At 43.1% G+C, this 21495-nt stretch overlaps 2 protein-coding genes across 14 annotated transcripts in view; one reads left to right on the top strand and one right to left on the bottom strand.

The window, feature by feature from the left end:
• The first annotated feature begins 109 nt into the window (after nucleotides 1-109).
• Nucleotides 110-9688, top strand: pex1 (peroxisomal biogenesis factor 1). 5 transcript variants are annotated; one of them, XM_027012093.2, is made up of 24 exons: nucleotides 110-304; nucleotides 406-543; nucleotides 680-763; nucleotides 918-1032; nucleotides 1118-1839; nucleotides 1949-2068; nucleotides 2224-2347; nucleotides 2984-3093; nucleotides 3209-3303; nucleotides 3625-3757; nucleotides 3877-3973; nucleotides 4067-4237; nucleotides 4326-4480; nucleotides 4689-4881; nucleotides 4970-5136; nucleotides 5308-5442; nucleotides 5945-6009; nucleotides 6192-6334; nucleotides 6842-6945; nucleotides 7890-8096; nucleotides 8220-8429; nucleotides 8636-8830; nucleotides 8920-9050; nucleotides 9243-9688. In XM_027012093.2, the coding sequence occupies exons 1-24, from the start codon at nucleotides 197-199 to the stop codon at nucleotides 9325-9327; spliced, it is 3807 nt and encodes a 1268-aa protein (XP_026867894.2). In that variant the 5' UTR covers nucleotides 110-196; the 3' UTR covers nucleotides 9328-9688. The 5 variants fall into 5 exon arrangements, with proteins under 5 accessions (XP_026867894.2, XP_026867897.2, XP_026867896.2 ...); XM_027012096.2 differs by having other exon boundaries at nucleotides 7890-8066; XM_027012095.2 differs by having other exon boundaries at nucleotides 2984-3090.
• A 5932-nt stretch (nucleotides 9689-15620) lies between these two features.
• Nucleotides 15621-21495, bottom strand: part of elmo1 (engulfment and cell motility 1 (ced-12 homolog, C. elegans)) — a 60380-nt gene continuing 54505 nt past the window's right edge. For all 9 annotated transcript variants that reach the window (XM_035528870.1, XM_035528874.1, XM_035528875.1 and 6 more), the window contains 5 exons: nucleotides 20959-21071; nucleotides 17861-17968; nucleotides 17691-17773; nucleotides 16198-16275; nucleotides 15621-15928 (listed from right to left, as the gene is read on the bottom strand). In XM_035528870.1, coding sequence (XP_035384763.1) covers nucleotides 15728-15928; nucleotides 16198-16275; nucleotides 17691-17773; nucleotides 17861-17968; nucleotides 20959-21071 — 583 coding nt within the window. In that variant the 3' untranslated portion in view covers nucleotides 15621-15727. The remainder of the gene's footprint in view (nucleotides 15929-16197; nucleotides 16276-17690; nucleotides 17774-17860; nucleotides 17969-20958; nucleotides 21072-21495) is intronic.

Here is a 21495-nt window from a genome sequence, read left to right on the forward strand (position 1 = left end):
ACCCCTCATAAAATATGCACGCTTTCCGTATTTCACATTCATCGTAAACCCCATTATCTGCAGCTCGACTGGTCATGGCTGCCGTAGATCATTGACATGTTAGCATGGTCTTATACGCAAGCTAACATTAGGTAGCTAGCTACTTGGCATAAGCACCCAGAAGTAACGAGGTTTCTTTCTATTACACTTACATGCAATGTTGGGGAGCTATGGCATACAACCAGTTACGCTGGCGTTTAACAATTCTAAAAACTGCTTTCTCCACCTGTCTACAAACGTGGTCACTCAACTCTCCCTGCAAGAGGTGTGTATTTAACAGCTAGCTAAGTCCGCTGAGTTCTCTCTGGTGTGATTCCTGACCATAACTACATAACTTAACTACAATCCTGTCGTTATCAAATTTAGAATCAGGTCTTGGAACTGTCGTGTGGACTTGACAGACCCGTGTTCCTCAGCTGGACAAAAGGCCGAACATCACAAGAGCACAAAGTTGAGCTGAGCAGACAGTTGGGGGAGAAACTAGGTCTTCAGGAAGGAGAGCAGGTGACTTGGCTAGCTTTCTAGCTAGCGATGTCAGAAGATTGAAAACGTTTGTCAGTTACGTGTTTTTTTCTGATTAGTTTATGTTTGTTAATGAGTGTGGGAGTGAAAGAATGGTCTTCATTTTGACCTGTTACAGGGATCCCTACGGCCGTGTCTTCAAGTGCAGTCGGTGCAGCAAGTTTTTGTAGAGCCTCTCTCTTCCGATGACTGGGAGATCTTGGTGAGTAATCCATTTGCTGGTTCGGCTGGCTAAATGTATTTTTAAATCACCTATATTTATTTGCACCACCGTTGCTGTTATACCTATATAAAATATCAAATTTAAAATAACGTTAAGACTAGCTATAGCTTTAATGCATTGCTTATGTTTCCAGGAGCTTCATAGCACCATGCTGGAACAACACCTTTTGGACCAGATCCGAATAGTATTCAGTGAGGGAGTGTTCCCTGTGTGGGTTGACCAACATACTGTCATCTACATTAAGATAAGTTAGTATCCTCAGAGTTTGGTTTTACAGCAGTCATATTAAACGCTGAAGTACACTCTCAAGACTTTTCTGTCTTATCCATGTAGCCTCCTTGTCACCATCTGTCCCATATGGCCGTTTGGAGCAGTGCACTGAACTGGTGGTCTCCCCCAAGTTTCGATGTGGAGGCAAGCAGCTTCCCAATATGACCACAGTGGATCCAGATCCATACAGCTCAGTCCAAGAAAGGGAGCAGAACTGTGACCTCACATCTGCCTCCACCACCTCCTCTGTAACAACAGACTCTCTCCATGAGTCCTTTAATAATCGGGCAGAATACCGTCGTAGCCACTATGGTGGGCACTGGGGTGGAATAGCTGATCTGAGCAGTCTGGTGAGATATATGTTCCCAGGGAGATTTGAGCCTGTAAAAGAGATTCCAGAAGTCCCTACTATCCCTGCGATCTTCCAAGACTGTGTTCTTCGAGTTTGTGGATCCCCACCTGGGGCTATCAGCCATCTTGACTCAAGTTATGGAGATGTTCACCTGTTACCATGGGACCATCTAAAATGTGACTTTTGGAGTACACGGCAGGCAATTTTAACATATGGTAGACTCTCTAAGATTTACTCTCCTAAAGAAGTGAGGGAACAAGCCAAGCAAACAGCAGAAAGGAAAAGAGCTGGAAATGACTCTCAGACTGAAAAAGATGCACAAGAACCCTTGGAGGAGCCTGTGGTGATCAGAATGCTTTGCCATAATGTAGAGAAGATGCAAATGGATCAAAGATCCTCCAGAATAGGAGAAATGTACTGTGGAAAAGTGTGGGTAAGTACTTTGATCAGACTCAGAAGATGGCCTGATTCTACAACAAAATTCTAACAATGTAAAAGTCTTATTCTCTCCAGCTGTGAGAGTCGTTTTGTTCTTATTTCAGATTCCGAGCATTTTACGTACCAGGTTGGGCGTGGACCCACACTCTGCTGTGAAAATATGTCCTGTGAAATGTACCCCAGAAGTAGCAATGGCAGTTTCGCTTCAGCCACTAAAGCCATTAGTGAGTGTATCTCTCTCTCTCTCCTCTGCTTCATGGAACTAATATGCACCAGGTTTTTACTGCTATATTAGCACTGAGATATTAGAAGTACAACTTTTTATTTTAATCTGGCACTGCAACATGGTACCTTCTTGTTTTTTTGTAAATCTCTGCAGGCTGAGAGTGAGAGAGAGGAGGACATTCAGTCTTCGTTCCTTGGCTGGCTGCATGCTCGGAGTCACCAGCCGTTAGCTTGTCTGACAGGTCAGACTAGCACCATCCTATTGCAGTGCACTGAGGGTAGGTATTTATCACTTGGAGCCTTTATATGTTTGTTTAAAACCAACACACAAAAAAAAAAAACGGAACTGATGCCAAAACCAACAACAACCTTAAAAACATACAAGATTAGAGGAAAACATTCTAGAAAATCAAATAAAATAATCAGCACACTATATTTCCCATCAGTACATAGTGGTGCATATCAAGTGGTACATACAGTCCATTTCACACGTTGCTAATTAGGAGAGATATGCAATCTGTGAGTGTGCCTTAAATTGAATTTCCTTAGTTTGGTTACAAACTGATGTAGTTTTAGCGTGCCTCTGAAAATATCTTTTCATGACTCATCAGTTGCAGCTTTCAGATTATTTTCCCAGTTTTTTCTATATAGGATACATTTCTAGATTATGTAGATTAAAATGGTTTGATTATCTAGATAAAAATGTTGTTCCTCATAATTAAATAACGACATATTTTGGGGTTATATGTTTGTCAATTTTTTGCTCAATTCATACCAGGTTAGCATCAAGTCCTTTAGTCTCCTGTTGCCACTGTTAAACTGAAACATAAAGCCCAAATTTATTCCTGCAGGTAGAAAGTCATGGCTAATGATTTTTCTTCATTAACACCCATCTTGTGCTGTTTTATTCTCAGGAAAGTCTGAATTCATCCTGACTGTACAGAAGCCAGAGCCTGGTAAAAAGAGCATGGAAAAGGTCTTCCTCTTGTCTGCTAGTGTGCTCTACAAGACAGACATACAGGTAGTTTGTTGAATGTAAAAGATGAATTCTCTGCATCTTCCTTTTTTTACACTTCTGTATGTTTTACTCTGCATATTCATGTGTACAGTTCTACATTTCACGTATTGTTTTGATCTAGGTAAAAAAGGAGTGTCAGACTTTAAACCTCATGGCTGCAGTACACACTCTTGATGAATTGCCTGTAGTTGGCTTTCCCTCCCTGAGCTCTCTTGGGTAAGTCATGAGTATTGCCTGCACTTGTTTCACCACTGTAAAAACCACAGATGACCAAAATCATATTTTTTTTGCTTTTTTAGGCTAAGTTTTGGTAAGGGCATTAAGGTATTTATATAAAATTAACACATATATTACACTTATTACATATTTTAAATTGGAATGGAAAGGGGTGAGCTGTGGGGGAGGGGGGATGACCAAAGCGCATGGGTGAGCCCCAGTCCTAGGAATGCAGAGTTCCTGGTTGATCGTTGCAGAGGATGTCCTTTGTATGCAAAGCTTTTGTGCACTTTGATTGTTGTATTTTCTCTGCTTGGCCAGTGGGGTGGAAGAGGCTAGTGCTGCTGCTTTTGAGCACATCTCTCACTGTCTGATGAGAAGCCCCCTCTCCTGGGAGCTTGTGTCCACTGGCCCCGGCCTCCGGAGTGGCGCCCTTCTCATCTCAGGAGCGAAGGTGACCATATGACACTAGACTCCTGCTTGTAGTGACAGCAAGGTTTTTTATGTACTGGATATCTGTGTGATAATTTTGTGTAATAGGAAGTATGATGGATCTTTTGTGGTTGTTTAAAGGGCAGTGGAAAGACCACACTCTCGAAGGCCCTCTGCAGAAAGGCAGCAGAGGAGTTGGATGCCCATGTTGAAGTGGTGGACTGCAGGAAGCTCAAAGGTGCTACAAGCATTTGTGCATCCTGCTTTACTATACTAATGTATATGAGGAACAAGTTTCAATACTGAGGGCTTGCAGTGTTCTAAATATCAGGCAAACGTGCAGACACAGTGAGGCAGAGGCTGGCAGAGGTTTTTGAGCAGGCAATATGGAAGCAGCCTTCTGTGGTCCTGCTGGATGACCTGGATGAATTGACTGGGGCAGCCACCTCAGCTGAGCAGGAGCAAGGCCTGGAGGCTGTGCTGCGTCTGCACATCTCGCAGGGTACGGCCCCATTTTGCTTACTAAAAGGTTCACTCTTTGAGGTGGTGTGGTCTGACAGAGGCCATGTGTGTTTGTGTGTGCTGTTCAGGCCTAAAGGACTTGGTTGACGATGTAGTGGTGCGCTGCAGTCTGGTAGCTCTGCTGGTCACTGCGCAGACGGAGCACTCCCTTCACCCAACACTGACAGAAGTGCAGGGCTCCCACTTCTTTCAGAGCTTCTGCAAGATTCACACCCCAGACCAGGTTAGCTTGCAAATCTATTTGCATACTTGCTCATACTTTGTGTTTACATATGGTCACATGGGTTTAATGCTTTTTTTGAAGCTCATGAATTTTGAGTGCAGTTTTGTGTTTAATGACGTGATGACACTTAATGCAACTTTATTTTGAATATTATTATGTGCAAGTTTGTTTCTGTATGTACATTAAATCTGTATGGTGGGACATTCAGATCCAGAGAGTGGACATCCTCAGATCTCTAATGAACAGTAAGAACATCACATCTGAAGACAGTCCAGTGACTCTTGCTCTAGAAGGCATTGCCATGAAAACTGAGGGCTACCTTCCTCAAGACCTGAACCTTCTACTGGACCGAGCTGTTCATGCCAGCGCTGTACAAAACAGAGGCAGTGGCACCAGTCAAGGTAAGCGCTCATCAAGTCACCCCTTCCTGTGATTATGCAACTGATGTTATACCAAAGGTCTGTGCAGCTATGCCATGTTGTCCAGCAGGTGTGCGTTTGAGCAGCAGGGACTTCCAGCAGGCCCTGCTGGGGTTTGTGCCTCCCTCCCAGTGGGGGGTGCGGCTACAGGTGCCTGGCAGGGTGGGCACGAACCAAGTGGGTGGACTTCACCAGGCACGCCAGCTTCTGATGGACACCATCCTGCTGCCTGCCAAGGTAAAGCTGGAGGGTAATCAGTGAGCTGGTCAGTTGTTGTCCTCTTTGCTTGTAAACTGTTATTGGTAATGTCCTAATTTTTTTTTTTGTGTGTGTGTGTGTGTGTGTGTGTGTGTGTGTGTGTGTGTGTGTGTGTGTGTGTGTGTGTGTGTGTGTGTGTGTGTGTTTCAGTACCCGTTGCTTTTCTCCTGTCTGCCAATTCGCCAGCGCTCAGGGGTGCTCCTCTTCGGTGCACCTGGCACAGGCAAGACTTTGCTGGCTGGAGCTGTTGCCAAAGAAAGTGGCATGAATTTCATCAGCATCAAGGTGAGGGTGTGTAACTGGAGCCGTTGTTGTATGAGTTTAGTGTTTATTCCTCTGGCCTTTAAAGGTGAATAGTCTATAAGGCTTTTGGGCTCACAATAGAGTATGTCAGTAACCAAATGCTGGCACTGCATGATTGTGCAAGAATATGTGAAGATACTACTGAATAATCCTCTGTTAAATGGGCATAGAACAAACTGATTCGCTTAGAAATTCAAGAGCGGTACCAGCTCATCTCTTGGCAGGAGGGGGCATCTCTGTTCCTTTTAGGTGCATCTGTTCCCTTTGTTATGTTGCTTTGGTTGTTGATTGCCAAATCTGTAATCTTGGTTTGATCCTAGCTGTAAAGTACATTGAAGCAGATTTGTTTACGTGTGTGTGTGTGTGTGTGTGTGTGTGTGTGTGTGTGTGTGTGTGTGTGTGTGTGTGTGTGTGTGTGTGTGTGATTCATCAGCTGTCTTAGTCATACAGAAGGATTAATCTGTTCAGCTTTCTGTTCCTGTAGGGTCCTGAACTCCTCAGTAAGTACATTGGCGCCAGTGAACAGGCAGTGAGGGATGTGTTCCAGAGGTTTGTGTCAGACTTCTCAAAAACCTTCACTTCCAATCCCAAAACTGCAGAGCCGGTGGCAGTGATTTATCACGCTAAATTGTCCTTCATCTCTCTCTCATTCTCCCCCTCTTTCCTCTCCCTGCCTTCATTCCTCCCTTTTTTCTCTCTGTCTTGTTTTTTTGTGGTGTTATATATCACAGGGCCCAAGTAGCTAAGCCCTGTGTCCTGTTTTTTGATGAGTTTGACTCCCTTGCACCTCGCAGAGGTCACGACAGTACAGGGGTCACTGACCGAGTAGTCAACCAACTGCTCACACAGCTGGATGGAGTGGAGGGTCTGCAGGGTATGTGGGAGGGGCATGAACACACCTTGATTTGGGGAAATTTTTAAGCACCTGGGCATTTAGGTTTCATACCCTGAGGATCATGTTAGACTTAAAGTACAAGACAATAAGTTTCTTAGAAAGCCTTACTATCACACTGGCATTTGAACTGTTCATATCCTACCTTTCAGTATAATTTTTCTGCTTTACACTAAGAAAATAATGTATACTATATTTTGTAAAATATAATTTGTTGCATGTCTGATAGACTGTAATATGCGTAGCATGAATACTATATTCATGCATTCCTTTAGTTCCATTTTCCTAAAACTCTTGGAGAGCACAGATTTTTGTGCTCATTACACAGAATGCATTGTAGATAAACACAAGATATGTTTCTCTTCACACAGTGAGGTGTATGCAATTCCAACTCGCAAACGTGGGCTCCGGGATGTAAGTGTGCTTTAGTGGTGCTGTTCGGGAGAGTAGTGCACCTGTAGCTTACCACCCTTTGTTTCGTGACGTCAGGAGTGTACGTGCTGGCAGCCACCAGTCGTCCTGACCTGATCGACCCAGCCCTGCTGAGGCCTGGGAGGCTGGACAAGGCTGTGTACTGCCCTCCTCCAGACCGGGTCAGTCTTACATTAATTTTTAAAAAAAAAAAAAAAAAAAAAAAAAACAACGAACAAACATAAAAATGGAACCATATGGTTTAGTCATGCCTCAGGAAGGAGAAAATGTTCATACCCGCTTGCTTTGAAAATTTTAAAACAAAAATATCACAAAATTTAAAATAAAACAGAGGGAGGAATAAAAGAATAAACAAACAAAAAGTGCATAAAAGTACTTTACCATAAAGCAAAGTCATAACAGAAGCCCTAACTAAATGTAAGATTAAGTGCATAAATGCATTATGAGATTTTTAAAGGACCTTAGGAATGTCCATTCATCTCAGACTTTCAAGTAGAGAATTCCAGATCTTGAGGCCATAGTAGCTAAAGGCAGACTCCTACCTCTTCTCTCTTGGGTTTTTGGGACTACAAGTACATCCTGTTAGACTGGGGAGGCTGAGAAGAAGCACATTCATAACAGTCCTCTTACTACAGCAGACGAGGGCAGGACTATGGAGGCTTTTAAAGATTAAATAATCTTAAAATCGTCTCTGAAAAATGTAGATATCTGGTGACTCCAGCAGCTGTATTTTGAACTCATGGCAGGTTTATTATAAAGTTCTTTGGTAGGCCAGGTACAAGGGTTGTAGTAATCTCAATGGAGGGAATGTCAAAAACTTCAAAGATATCACAGGTTATATGCAATATGAAAGTAGTAATTGTGATTGTTAGGATAGTTTTTCTATTTTGTGTGTAAAGACCAAAAACTATATCTAATATTATGCATTAATAATAGACAATGAAATTGTACCATTCAGTATATCTACCTGTGTGAAATATATAAGAGCATGAAATCTTGGTTCATTTTTTTGATAGTCAATCAGAGTCAGACATTTTAATAGGCTGAGCATTGCACTTGTCAGTGGTGATGTGATCAAGGGTGTGCTATTTGATGGTGTCCATAGGAGACACGGAAGGAGATTCTGAAGGCCCTGACCCACTCTGTGCCACTGGCAGATGATGTGGACCTGGAGCAGATCGCTGTCGCCACTGAACTCTTCACAGGAGCTGACCTCAAAGCCCTGCTATACAACGCCCAGCTAGAGGCCATTCACAGCGGCTTGGGGCCCAGCTTGCTGCCTGTGAGTTGCACCCCTGTGCTTCTTTCCAGGGTAATTGTAATCATATTGTACAAGAATTGAAAATGATCAGGCAGAACCGAGGTGAAGTGTAGATGAAAACAAACTAATGCTGTAAAAGTTCTTCAGGTCAGCGTTCCATCTGTCTTGGTGCAGGATTTGGGCTCAGGATCGGACAGTGACATGAGTCTGTCCTCGCTGATCTTCCTCAACCACAGCAGTGGCTCGGATGACTCAGCCGGGGAGGGCGAGGCTGTGCTGGTGCCCTCTGTTGGCCTGCTGGAGCAGAGCGAGTTGCCTGCCCAGGACCCACGCCACAACATCTGGCGCCTCTACTTTGGCAGCTCCTTTGATTCGGTCGAATCGGTTGGTTTACTTCAGACGTCAGACTAGAGACTCCACACACCATCTTGTCTTGAACTGTAGCTTTTACAAAATTGCAGTGGTACTTACATGCTACCCGCTGCTGCATGAGGTACTGACATTAGAAATGGTGATGGTAATAGGTGGCAAGTGATTTGTTGCCCAGAGCGTATGTTTTCACTTTCCACTTCTGTCTTCTCTGTTCACAGAATTCTCAGTGCCTGTCAGTACCCAACTCAACCACCCACGAGCTGACTGGTGCGTCAGGGAGGGACACGGCCTGCCTCCACGGCCCAGTCCTCATGTGTTCTGTGCAGGAGGGCTTCCAGGAGTTGAGCCCTGAGCAGGCCGAGCGCCTGAGGGCCGACGTGAATGGCATCAAAAACAGCTACCGCAGGAGTCCAGTCAGTCACCCACACATGCATCACAAACATGATGGCATTGATAGGCAGCCATTCACATCTCCTAACCTTCTAACTGTGTGTGTGTGTAGGAGGAGTCATCTTTGCTGCAGGCAGGCCCCACTAAACCTGGCCCCCTGATCTGTCAAATTCACCTCACCATGGCATTGGCCAGTACCAGACCCTCCATTAACAGGCAGGAGTGGAGGAAGTATACTGAACTGTAAGTATCTCTCTTTCAGGACGTGGGGAGGTATACTGAACTGAATCTTTTGTTGGAAATACCACAGTGTATACTGGAAAGGTGTGTGTGTGTGTGTGTGTGTGTGTGTGTGTTTTTTTTGTTTTTGGTTTTTTTGGTTTTTTTCAATGATTCATAATTTGTGTTTATTAATCATCTATTATCCTCTTCAAGCTATGAGTCCTTTGGTGCCTTAAGAGACGGCAAGCCTCCGAATGCAGCCCTGTTTACCCCAGGCCAGCGAGTAACTTTGGCCTAATGGACTATACACACACACACACACACACACACACACACAGACACACACACCCACCCACTGTGATTAGTGTGTGGGCACTGAGCATAGCGATGCGATTGGTGGATTCTGATATGTGAGCCTGTATTAATGAATATGTATGTGTATGACGTATAAAGTTGTGACATATGGAGTTTCAGATTTAGTACATAGTCCAGCATGAATACTTTAATAATGAATATGTACACTTGAGTTATAAAAGATGTAAATTATTCTTTGAGATTTAAGATTTCTTTATTTAATGTTGTAATTTAGGTAATGAAATATTGAATGTATGTAAATATGGGAATTCCTCACTTTAATTAAAGTAATATGGATTTATTAATGCTGTTTCTCAGTAGTACTAATTTGCAGTCTCCAAATAATTTGCATACAACTTGTTTTACAAGCGCATATCTAACTTAGGCTTAGAATGCTGTTTACAAAACTGTTATTCACTACATTGTGACGAAACGAATTAGTTAGTTATTAGTTATTATTTCCTACTATATTGTACTTCCAACCACTGGCCACTTTATTAGGTTACAATGTTGTGCATGCATTTTAGAGTTGTACAGTTCCAGACTCTAATCTGTTATGATGCGCAATTTGTCAGCCTCCCTCAACCTTGATAATCTCCGGTCAGTTTCTGACCACAGGACTACTGCTTAATGGATGTTACTTGGGTGTTTTGGCATGGTAGTGAGTATAAGCGTTGTCGGGCACAGCAGTGTTGCTGGAGTTTTTACATGTGTTTGGGTCACTGTTGTGTTCTGTGTGGTCTGCCATCCAAACATATTCACACTTTTCCTGTGGTTAGAAACTGACTGTTAATGAAGGTTTGCCAGATGGTGAATCAGGTATTTAAACAAATATCCATAACTGTACATCTACAATGTGTTTGGAATAAATGCATAATATGGGAGGCAAGTGTATACAGTAAGAAACCAGAAGCCCTTTACTTTCATAGATTAATCTTGTCATATGTTTGCTGTTGATGCTCTTTAAAAGCAGCAGATGGCAGCATCATGCAACTGAAGGTATAGCATCAACTCCTATACAGGACCAAAACTTTTGCTCTCACACTGTTCCTTTAGAAAAGTTAATGAAATCCTTCTTAAAACTCAGTGAGTTTGTGGTTCAGTTACAATAATGTCACTGGTCTGTGGAACCTTTTTAGGGCCTTTCTTAGTGCTTTAAAGTTCTTTATAGTCCACTGTGGGCCTTGGCACCTTTGCTGTACAGCTCAAGCTATCACTAGAGACTTATTATTGAGGAGTGCAGGAGGCATTGGGTGTTTAGTGCAGAGGAGTATGTTGCATGCATTGCCACTGGCTGCTCAGACCCAGGATTCTGCTGACCTACAGCATGAGGATGAAGGGAGAAGGTCATGGTGCTGGCAGTAGATACAAGCAGCCAAGCAAAATGATACCCATCAGTCAGCCATGTGCCCAGAATGAAGCAACAACTAGTTCACAGATCCAGGACATATATATCCTGACATCAAGACCATCTGCACATTTGTTTTGCAGAGATCTGCAGTTTTGAGGGAAAGCATACAATGTTCTGAGTAGTTTCTGTGGAATGTTGAGTTTTCCTTTAGAAAGGTTGCCGAATTCATATGTAGGACAAGTGGGAGGTGTTTTCATGAGTTGGGTCTGTGTATATCTGAGGACCAATGTTGTAAATTCCAGCTCCTCTGCCTTTCATGTGCTCCCACTAGGAAAGAGAAACAGAGCTCAAAACCATTGCAAACGAAAGGAGGCTGTAAAGACAGGGGAAGAGTAAAAGCAAAGCATCTCCCCTCAGCCAAAGTCCAGGGGCTGACATGGCTGCTTCCTCTCTTCATTCCCCCTTCAGCTGGGTGTTCAAAGCATCTCTCCACCTTTGTGGTGCGGAGGATGCCCGTCAATTTTTCTAGGGCTTCAATAGGCAGACTTTTGCTTTAGTTAGAAAATGACACCGATCGACTTTGAAGCTGAAGCTCAGTGAATTGCCTTCATGAGGCAGAGGAGGGAAAGGGGGAGGGGATCATTCTGTTGTTTACATCACCACAAGAGACATATTCACTGACAAGTAAGGGCATGTCTGTGTGACAAATCCAATCAGACTCCCAGGGAGGGCACAGTATCTGCTATAAATAAAGCTTCCTCTGCTCCAAAGATCCATCAGACAGATTTTGAGGACAGATGGGGCCCTCTACTTGATATTTGATTGAAAGTGATGCTCATAGATAGCATTTCCAAATATGAGAAAATACACACAAACCAAAAAAAGACAAAGGTAAAAGTTGTGAATAAAGTGCTAATGCCTTATTATAAACCCACCTGGAAGAATCTGTATTTTGAATAACTGATGTGATTATTGTTACAAATGTTAGCAATATTCACAATACATTAAAATGTGTCTTCAATACATTAAAATCTTATTGACTGGTTTGTTAATACATACACATACACACAAATATTTTAATAGTGTAGTGGTGAGTTGCCAGAGGCTTTTGCTGGGGGTTTTATATGGGTCAATGTCACTGCTATGTTGGGAGTAGTCTCATATCCAAAAATATCCAGCCAACAGCAATACCGTGGTCAGAAACTGACCATTGCTAAAGAGCCCAAAGAATGGCTAACAAATTGTACATAGCAATAGATATAGACTTTATCCTTAGTTGTACTTACAAAGGTGTTTTTATTGGTCACTGGTAACACTGGTCAAAGATGATTTTGCCTTTATGTATTTTTGCATGCTGAAAATGTTTTTCAGAATCTCTCCATCACCCATAGTTTTTAATTCCAGCACATTCATGTAATTATGTATGATATGGAGAAGTGCTACCGAGGAAAGTGGATCTGCTCTATGTTGGCAGACAACTGCTGGACACTGAAGAGGGAGGTTCCTGAGGCCAAATATAGGCAATACTCATTCACTGTACATTTTAGACGTATGTTTATACACATTTAAGTGCAACTGCAGTCTTATTTATGAATAAGTAATAGATTAATAATAGATTAATATTATAAAGTATATATTATAATAATAATAATAAATATAAGTATATATAAATAAATAATAAATAGATTAATAAAGAAAAAAGGTTCAAATTACATTGCCCGATGAATCAAGTGAAATAGGTGTGGGCAAGTCAAAAATGCACTAGAGTCAACATTTTCTGCATTTAAGTTAGCAGTGAGTGAAAGAAATCAGACTCACTCAAAATATAAAATAGGTGACTCCAAATGTCCATGTAATAGGAATGTAACAGAGAAACTGGACGGTCTATTCGAGGAAGCAGCATGAAGACTGCCAACGTTTGAAGGGACAAAGCTGAAAATAAGGAAATCACTGAGTTACCATCACACTCCACAAAAGTGGACTGGAACAATAGAAATCATGCTCTTGGAATGACCAAACACGGGTGCAGTCTTTCAGGGAATCCCCTAAGTATAGTAGAGACTGAAATAAATGAAATACCACTTAATTCACCTTAAGTGCAATGCTTTCTTTTATACCTTAAAATTTTGAAATAATTTTATACCTTTAAATTTTGAAATAATAATTCACTAGAGCTATTCAGTAATTTGGGATGTACAAAAGAATGATTTTGATATTAATGCCTAGAACAATATGTTCAATATGTTTTCCAGTCAGAGCACTCAAAGCATATGGTATTACTATAGATGTCTAACATTTATATAAAGTACCCACTGTACCCATTCCTGATCTGTGACTATCCTGTGTTTATAGTCAAATATTACAAAGATTTTCTCATTTATAATACTGCTGTTCTACAGTATTGACTGTGGATTGAGCACCTGGTCAGGGAATGTTGACACGAAGCTGAGGAGTGTTGACCCTCAAATAACTGCTTTTTATAATCAACTTGGCTGAATGGCAGGGAAGCGGCTCCCTGCTGTGTTTAGCATAACATTCAGAGCGGAACAAAAGCAGCACCATAACTTTACTCACAGGCAAGCTGAAGAGCTACTCTGTAGGCAATGTTGTGAAGTGTTGTGAATTATTCATTCAGAGCTTTCTTCCACTAAACCTTTCTACAGCAGTTATGAATAATTGGTCTCCAATATTTGGTACCTCTACAAGATCCAAATCCTAAATTGAACCTCCTAGCAGTTGAATATATGATGTTATGGTTGACTGACAATTGGAAACTTGCAATGTAAAAAATGTATGCTGTGCTGTTGCATTTGTCAGACAAGGTTAATAATCTGCTTTTTGTAATGTTTGAACACATCAGAATAAAAATCACTGAGACGAGCACATGGAGCTGATAATGCAATCACATCTGAGTTGTTTCTTTTAAACAGTTGCTCAAGCATTCCTGCAAGCTTACAACATTTTATATTATTGTTAGTTAACGAGTAGCTGTTCCCCTGTCGCTGGCAGGTGTGTCTGGGCAGTGGAGAGCAGGTACACCTGTCCATGGGGCAGGTCAGCCTGGGAAGCTGGGAGTGTAGCCTCAGATCATGAGTAGCTAATGGAGTTATATTAGATGGATAGGGCACACCTGCATGGCATAGATTACCTCAATTGCTGCCCAGGCAGCTGTCTTATCCACCAGAGAGAACTCTCAGGCCTGACCCACCCTCAACCACATAGCGGCCCTGGGAATGACAGACCCTAGATGTCTGCATTTATTGGGTTGTCCTATTTACGGTATAATACTTTAATGTTGTGTTCTTACAGAATAGATTAAACAGATGGCCTTGGTAACTCACAGTTTATAAATGATTTCTGAGAGACACTGTTGTTGAGTGATTGATGGCTTCTGTCTTGAGGACTTCTGCAGACTGCAGAGTATTGAAGGAACATTGAGCTTACTGAGTGACTGCTTTCACCTCCACAAAGTAAAGCTCGTACTGAACAGTCAGGCATGAGACATGGAAAGCCAGAGGCAAACTCTCCCAAAGGTTCCATACACCCACAAATATAAAATCAGTTTGAGGTCAGAAATGTAAATTTCTTATTCATAGTGACTGCTTTTGAATGTCCAAGTTGGCTAGCTACTTTCGTTTATCAGCACACAGTGTTCACTGAACTATGAACAGTGAATGATGAACAAGATAGCCAATGAGTTTGATCCCAGCTGAAAACATCCTGCTACTCCCGTGATGGCCTTGAGGAAGGCACTTAACAACAAGCTAGCAACTGGCACAATGATGTGGGCAAAAACATCTAAACAATGTTATGACATGTAAATGTAAACATAAATGTAAATCTATTGAACCAACAGGTACCAGTTGTTTAATAATGAAGAATGAGTAGATCTGTTAACTATTATCCTGATAGAAAAGAAATCAGAAGGCTGAATGGGAATTGATCTTTAATGTAAACAGCATAATCTAGGGCTCTTCATGAACATTAAATGAGACATAAAATAAAACACAGCAAATAGAACAATGACAGGATTCATCATTTAACTTATCATTTAAATTATCCAAGAATGATCAAATTTATCCGATGATCCAGGGAAAAAAAGATTCCTTAAGGGACACACAAAAATTGTATAATACTGACTACTTGGCAGCACAAAGGTCACTAAAGTTTACATCTTTCAAAAACAGAAGCTCAGTATTGCTTTGGAATGTTACAGCTGTCTACCACAAGTTTGGTGGCTATCAAGTAAAAGGGGGGCTGTGTTTGTGAGCTTGTGGTATAGTAACATGGCCAGCTAAGCCAATATAGGTGGTATACCCACGCAAAGCAGGGCAAATATAAAATATGGGAGGCAGCCTCAATCATGACACTGCCCAATTCAATTAACAGTCTACAGTTTGTGGAGCATGGAGAGCATGGGGATGTACTTGGACTACACTAGCCTGTGTTTTGTGCTGTTAGCTGCCGCCTGTATGAGTCAGAGATGTGCAGAGCGCTACGAGCTAAAAGTCTCCGGCTCTGCACATGCTCAGCTGGGACGTGCCCACCTCAAACTGCCGGAATGGATGGGGATAAAAATGAAGGGCTCTGGAATGGGCGATCGACCGAGCAGAGCGGGTGCGTGAAGGAGACGTAGATTAGGAGTGGGGGCAGGGGCTGTGATCTAGGCGGGTGTGGACTAGTGGAGGGGTGAGTTTTGTGAGATAAAGTTTTACAACCTGATGACCCATGCACAGGTAGGGTCCCTCCAACCAGGAGGGTTAGGTCAGTGACCCCAAATGCCTAATACATAAATCCAGCAAACTGTGATCAGACACACTTTAAAAAAAAAAAAAAAAAAAAAAGTAAAAAAAAAAGAAAGAAAGAAAAAAAGCTTAGCAAGTATACTGTAAGGAAAGAAAACATGTTTTTTGTTCTTTGTCAATAGTTTTCTAAAAGGTTTTTTTTTTTTTCAGTTTTCATTTAAGAAATTTCACTTGGTCCAGCAGAGGAGTTAGTTGCAGTCATAGACAAAGTCATAATTACTAGGTTCTTTGGGGATAGGGGGCGGGGCCTCAGGGATCTGGATGTTTTCCAGGTCCAGGAGGCGGAGCTTCATCTCCATGTTGAGAAGAGTGTCCAGGTCTGAGCGGGTGAATTCACTGGTCATCTCTTTACCCAACAGAGCATTCAGCCCATCTGTCCACACACAGTACTAAAAGACAATCACAAATTTCAACATTTCAGTTCTGTCACACACACATGCAGATCAATACTGGAATCAACACAAAACTAGAAAAAGGTGTGTAACATTTTGGGTGTAGTGACACTTAGATTAACAATTTTAACTGGTGAACTATATTTACAATGTTCTCAATTGTAAATATGCCCATTTACTTTAAAACTAAAGCCATATATAGAGATTAAAGCAGAAAGACGAAAAAAGTCTACAAATAATTTTTCTCCTGCTAGTGATTGTTTTACCTCATGCTTGTCAGGAGCGATAAAGTTCAAATATTCATCAGACTCATAGAGGATAGAGAAGGCCAACTCCAGCACTTCCTGAAGTGAGAAGAGGGGGAGAGAGAGAGAGAGAGAGAGAGAGAGAGAGAGAGATAGATAGATAGATAGATAGATAGATAGATAGATAGATAGATAGATAGATAGATAGATAGATAGATAGATAGATAGATAGATAGATAGATAGATAGATAGATAGATAGATAGATAGATAGATGGTAATGCAGAGCACAAGGGAGAATCAGTCAGAGGCTAATGGGCCTGCTGAGGTTGTGTACCTCCTACTGTGTGCCTTTCACACGTTTCCTCAGTGCATATTACATCAACAGATGGCTAATCCGTCATGTATGCATGCACACATGCCATGCCTCCTGCTGGCCACCGGGGGCAGCGTTACGACAATCAGCACTGGGAGCACTCCATCGTTTACTGGGATGGGACACAGCATTTCCATGGCTCATTTCCTGACAGACACTAGAAGGAAATTTTCTTTCCATAGTCAGTCAATCATTCTGGGTACAAAACCATACCCATGTTGGACTAACCTCCCTTCTCAAAACTCATCCACTGTGCCAAGATGATTATACATGAGCTTTTTAAATGTAAAACACATTGTTTCTACAGAAGTACATCTGAAGTGTCTTGTTTGTTCAAGCTTACTGTTCCCAGTACATGCATGAGCAGAGATATCAAAGCCCAGCTAGTCTTTGTAACTCCTGCCAATATACAAACAGCCCACTGTAACTGTTGCTAACCAGCCTCTGATCATTCTGCAGGTGAACTGCTTGTTGAACATCATGTAACATGCATCCTAATGAAGGCAGGTCCTGCTAGTAAGCAGATCCTGCCAGAGTCAGGTGGCTCTCATCACCTCCAGGAGAAATGGTGGCAGCTGAGTGTGCATGGGGCGGGTGTCCCCAGGCTGTCCCTGAGGGCCCCATCCATCCTGCCATGTACAGAGCTATAAAGCTGACATGGAGCTGTGGTGCTGTTTTGTCTTCCAGACAACATTTATTGGCTTCTATCAGTAGGGGGTGGGGGGGTTCTGCGGGTCTGGGGCCAAGGCAGCAGGGAGTCAACACTGTGCTCAGCACCTTTCTCAGAATGCTTGGTTTGCACAAGATAATGTGCATTATGCTTGTGATCTGCTGAGTCTTTGACATCTATAGCCAAAGCCTCAGATATTTGCTGAAAGCTTCCAGAATCAAGTCATTCTGAAGAGGCTGCCACTTGCCTGTTTTCACTGGTGACCACAAAAAGATACTTCAGAGGTCACATGAGCTGGTGTTTATCAGACAAGCACAGGCTGTGACCAAAACATACATAGCTAATCTAGCTCATGTTATATCCACCCAAGCTCCCATCCTACCGATATACACTCACTCAGGCAGAAACTCACGCGGACAAACTCACGCACATATGCACATACTCGCTCAAACTCACATGCATACACTCACCTTGTTCTGCTTCAGGGCTCCCTTTTCTTTCATGTGCGGACAGTCCTTGCCAGTGACGACGGCTTTGATATCAGCCACAGGCACTGCCAAGAAGACAGGAACAATTAGGCAGGTCTATTCTACTCTCACCCGCTCATCTCCCTACCCTAGTGCCATGCAGTTGTACTTACACTTGTCTTGCAGAGAATCGTGAGGCACCTCTCCCTGAGGACTCTCTTCCAGGTCCCCATAGTGCAGGACTTTATGATTTGGTGACAAGCGGCAGTACCAGAACTTGTCTGTGGGAAAGGCAGAGGCATCGTCAGTCAACCTGGCTGACATGCTCACTGTGCTGGTGGCAAGGGCATGTCCAGTTTGCCAACAAGTGAATGATGCTCGTGTCACAAGTACCCTGTTATTTGTCAAACTGTTTCTCACCCAGAAACAAAGCAACTGAGCCGGTCATTTAAATAAACAGCAGTAAAGAGACAGCAAGTGAAAGGCCAAGCAACTTGCTTCCGAATTACCAAGCATGTTGAAACCATAGAAACAACCCCTTCTGTGCAACCTTTACATATGATCTATGTGCAGGGGTGGGATTTGAGGAGGTACCAGTGACATACTGATTGGCCAAAGCTGTGACTGGTGCGTGGGCTCACTAACCCCTGCCTGGCACCTCCTGCCACCCAGCAGAAGACTGGCACAAGCTGCCGTTGCTACTCACACACAGGCTAGAGGCTGACGGCTGGCACTTGACCTGGCAAATCCATCCAAGATCTAATTGCTGGGAATAGAAGCTTGGCAGTGTGGCACAGCCTGGGTCTGAGGGGGATTGTAGAGTTACATTGGGAGTGCCCCCACCACCCACTCATGCTCTCCCATGGTAAAAGCCAAGGTAAAAGACAAACTTTCAGGCAAGCAGGGGGCTCATTACCCTCATTCTCTCTCCCTTTCCCCACCACAGCATCAGGCCCACAGCACACAAACAGACCACTGCCTCTCACTTATTTACAGGCACAAAGCAAGTGCGTACGAGACATCAGGAGTCATCCGGCACTGATTACTTTAAAGAGGAAGCACATAATAAAACTAGGCTTCAAAAGCACGTCTGCCCCCGCTGGGGATCGGCTTGCAGCGCTTGTTGGCTTGTTCCACTAATGGATGGGCAGACACTCAGGCAGAGTGCAGAGAGAAGAACTATCAGTTTAAGGACAGCTCGATGAACATTTGAGGGGCAGATGTGCATTGAGAGGAGCTCTTCAGGTAGAGAGGAAGCAGGATAGAGTGAGTTTCATACTCCCTCTAACAGGGATGAGAATGGAGAGTTGTGTAAAGACTGAGCCTTACCAGCACATGCAGTCTTGATTCCAGACAGAATGACTAACAAAACAACATAGACTATCACAAACTGGCATGCGCCTGTGCACATGCATGCAGACACCTGTAAATGTAACTGCAGGCAAAAATAAAGATCCATGTATGTGTACATAGCCTTAAGTGGGTTACTATTCTCTAATCAGCATCCATTAAATTCATAAATGTACATGGAGAGAATAGGCAGCAAATACAAAGTGATGTGTGGGTGCACATGCCTGAGTGGGCCATGAAATTACTCAGACAGGGTTACTAGAGAAAAGACACACACACACACATTATGCATCACAGTCCCAGAAATAGAAGAGCATCAAAAGATCTCTTCAAGAAAGTTTAACCAGCAAAGACAAAATGGGGCTTAGAAGTTTCATAATGCTCCTGAAGCATTTGACCAGTCATTGGATGGAAAGTCACTATGTGGATACAGCAGAAATGACACATTCCCTGGGCTACACTGTTACTATTGACAATGACAATTTTAAACAGCAACAGGGAATAACAGACAATATGGGGAAGGATCCATAAAGCTTGTGTAAGTCTAAGTACAAGGGCCATGCTGCTGAGTGTCCCCACCTGATATTAACCTCCCCCAGATATCAACCACCCCTCACTCTCCTCTGCTGCAAAGGTCAGGCAGGCAAGAGGGCTGCAGACAGTGTGCCCAGATGGCCAGGCGGCGTGGAGATCAGATCAGTCCAAAACCCATCCATTCACCAGGAGGCTCCTCCTCAAGATGGCATTTTAGGAAAGTGCATGTTTGGACTGTGAGAATGTCAAGTGCCCTTGAAATGTGAAGGGGATAAACTGAATGTGATAGAGGCTTAAATGATCCCAAACTGGCATAGTGCGCTGACCTCTGCATGCAGGTAAGCACCTTCTGAACAGGGCGTATGGACAGGGCCATGGCTCAGATCCAAAAAATAAATAAAAATAAATTATATATATATATAAAAATTTGTTTTTTAAATGAAAACAACAACAACAACAACAACAACAACAACAACAATAATACAAAAATGACAACATTTCCACTGACATTTAATATGAAACATGGTATGAATAACTGATGAATAATAAGATGCATGAGAATGCATAGTTAAGAGCTTCAGCCAGGAGAAAAGGATAAGGGATCTGAGCAAAAGAGTGAGAATGATAAGAATGCAAGAGGGCCAGAAGTAGACAGAACAAGTAGGAAGGAGAGAGCGCAGACAGACAAGGTGTCTCATGGCGATCTAATCCCAGAGTGTGAAAAGCGTTAAATTATCTGAGCTAACTGATAAAACCTCCCTCTGTGCCTGGCAGACAGCTCACTCTCGTGCAAGCCAGCGTGAAAGCCCATATTACCCCCCATCCCCACCACACACAAACAGCTTTAGCACTCCCCCCACTTAAAGCAGGAGCCAGTGCTCACACTCCCGCAACCTATTTTTACATCTGCAAACACTCTATGCCACACTAACTATATCCACCGTGAAAGCCTCTCTGGAGGGATGGAGTTGTCATTGGTGGGCACTGTCCACTCAGCCATGCAAACACACTGGCGGGAGGTGGGAGAGGGAAACATCCTGTCTGGACTGGATCACTGATTTCCCCATCAGCCCCATGGCAGGGCTGATGCTTACTTGTGAGCTAGACTCCTTTACAAGCTGAGAATCTAATTAAGCAATTCTACCATTATGGGAATCGATTCCTGCAGTTCAGGCTAGTGGGTGGCTGTGCTGGACTCTGCAGGAAAAGCACTCACAACTAAAATGAAATGTGCATGTGCAGTATGTATCAGATATAGTATGTGCAAGTGTGTGTGTGTGTGTGTGTGTGTGTGTGTGTGTGTGTGTGTGTGTGTGTGTGTGAGAGAGAGAGAGAGAGAGAGAGTGAGTGTGCATGTGTGTGTGTGTGTGTGTGTATATATCCCTACCCTGTCTCCTGCGGCTGCTGATCTTCCTAAAGCAGGTGCCCTCACACAGGCGGTTGAGACGCTGCTGTTTGATCAGCTCCATGATCTCTGGCTGGATCTTCTCCCTCAGCTCCCTGCAGCATGCACGTACATACATACGTACGTACATACACACACACACACACACACACACGAAGATGAATCATGTGTACACAACATGCACACCCAAATCCTCTCCCCTCCCTTTACCGAATTCAGCATTCATACTGGACCAAAACCTTCCAGTCAATTGGACAGTTATCTTTCCATATGTAGAGCTGATGTGAGATTGCTCATCCTTCATCTTCAGCACCGTCTCCTAATAAATGCATGCACTGGCCTGTATGCATCCAGCAGTCATTACCCTGACTTATGCACTGCTTGGAGGGGCACAGCGCTTGTAGGTCTGGGTGGTGGGAAAAAGTGAGATGAACGGGGCACCACAATGCTCACACAATGCCCCCTCCTTACTTCACAGGCTCTCCGTGCAGTCATGCTGACAGTGTGGGGATTCCTTTG

Source organism: Electrophorus electricus, chromosome 8, assembly GCF_013358815.1.
Source record: "Electrophorus electricus isolate fEleEle1 chromosome 8, fEleEle1.pri, whole genome shotgun sequence".
Classification (NCBI taxonomy): domain Eukaryota; kingdom Metazoa; phylum Chordata; class Actinopteri; order Gymnotiformes; family Gymnotidae; genus Electrophorus; species Electrophorus electricus.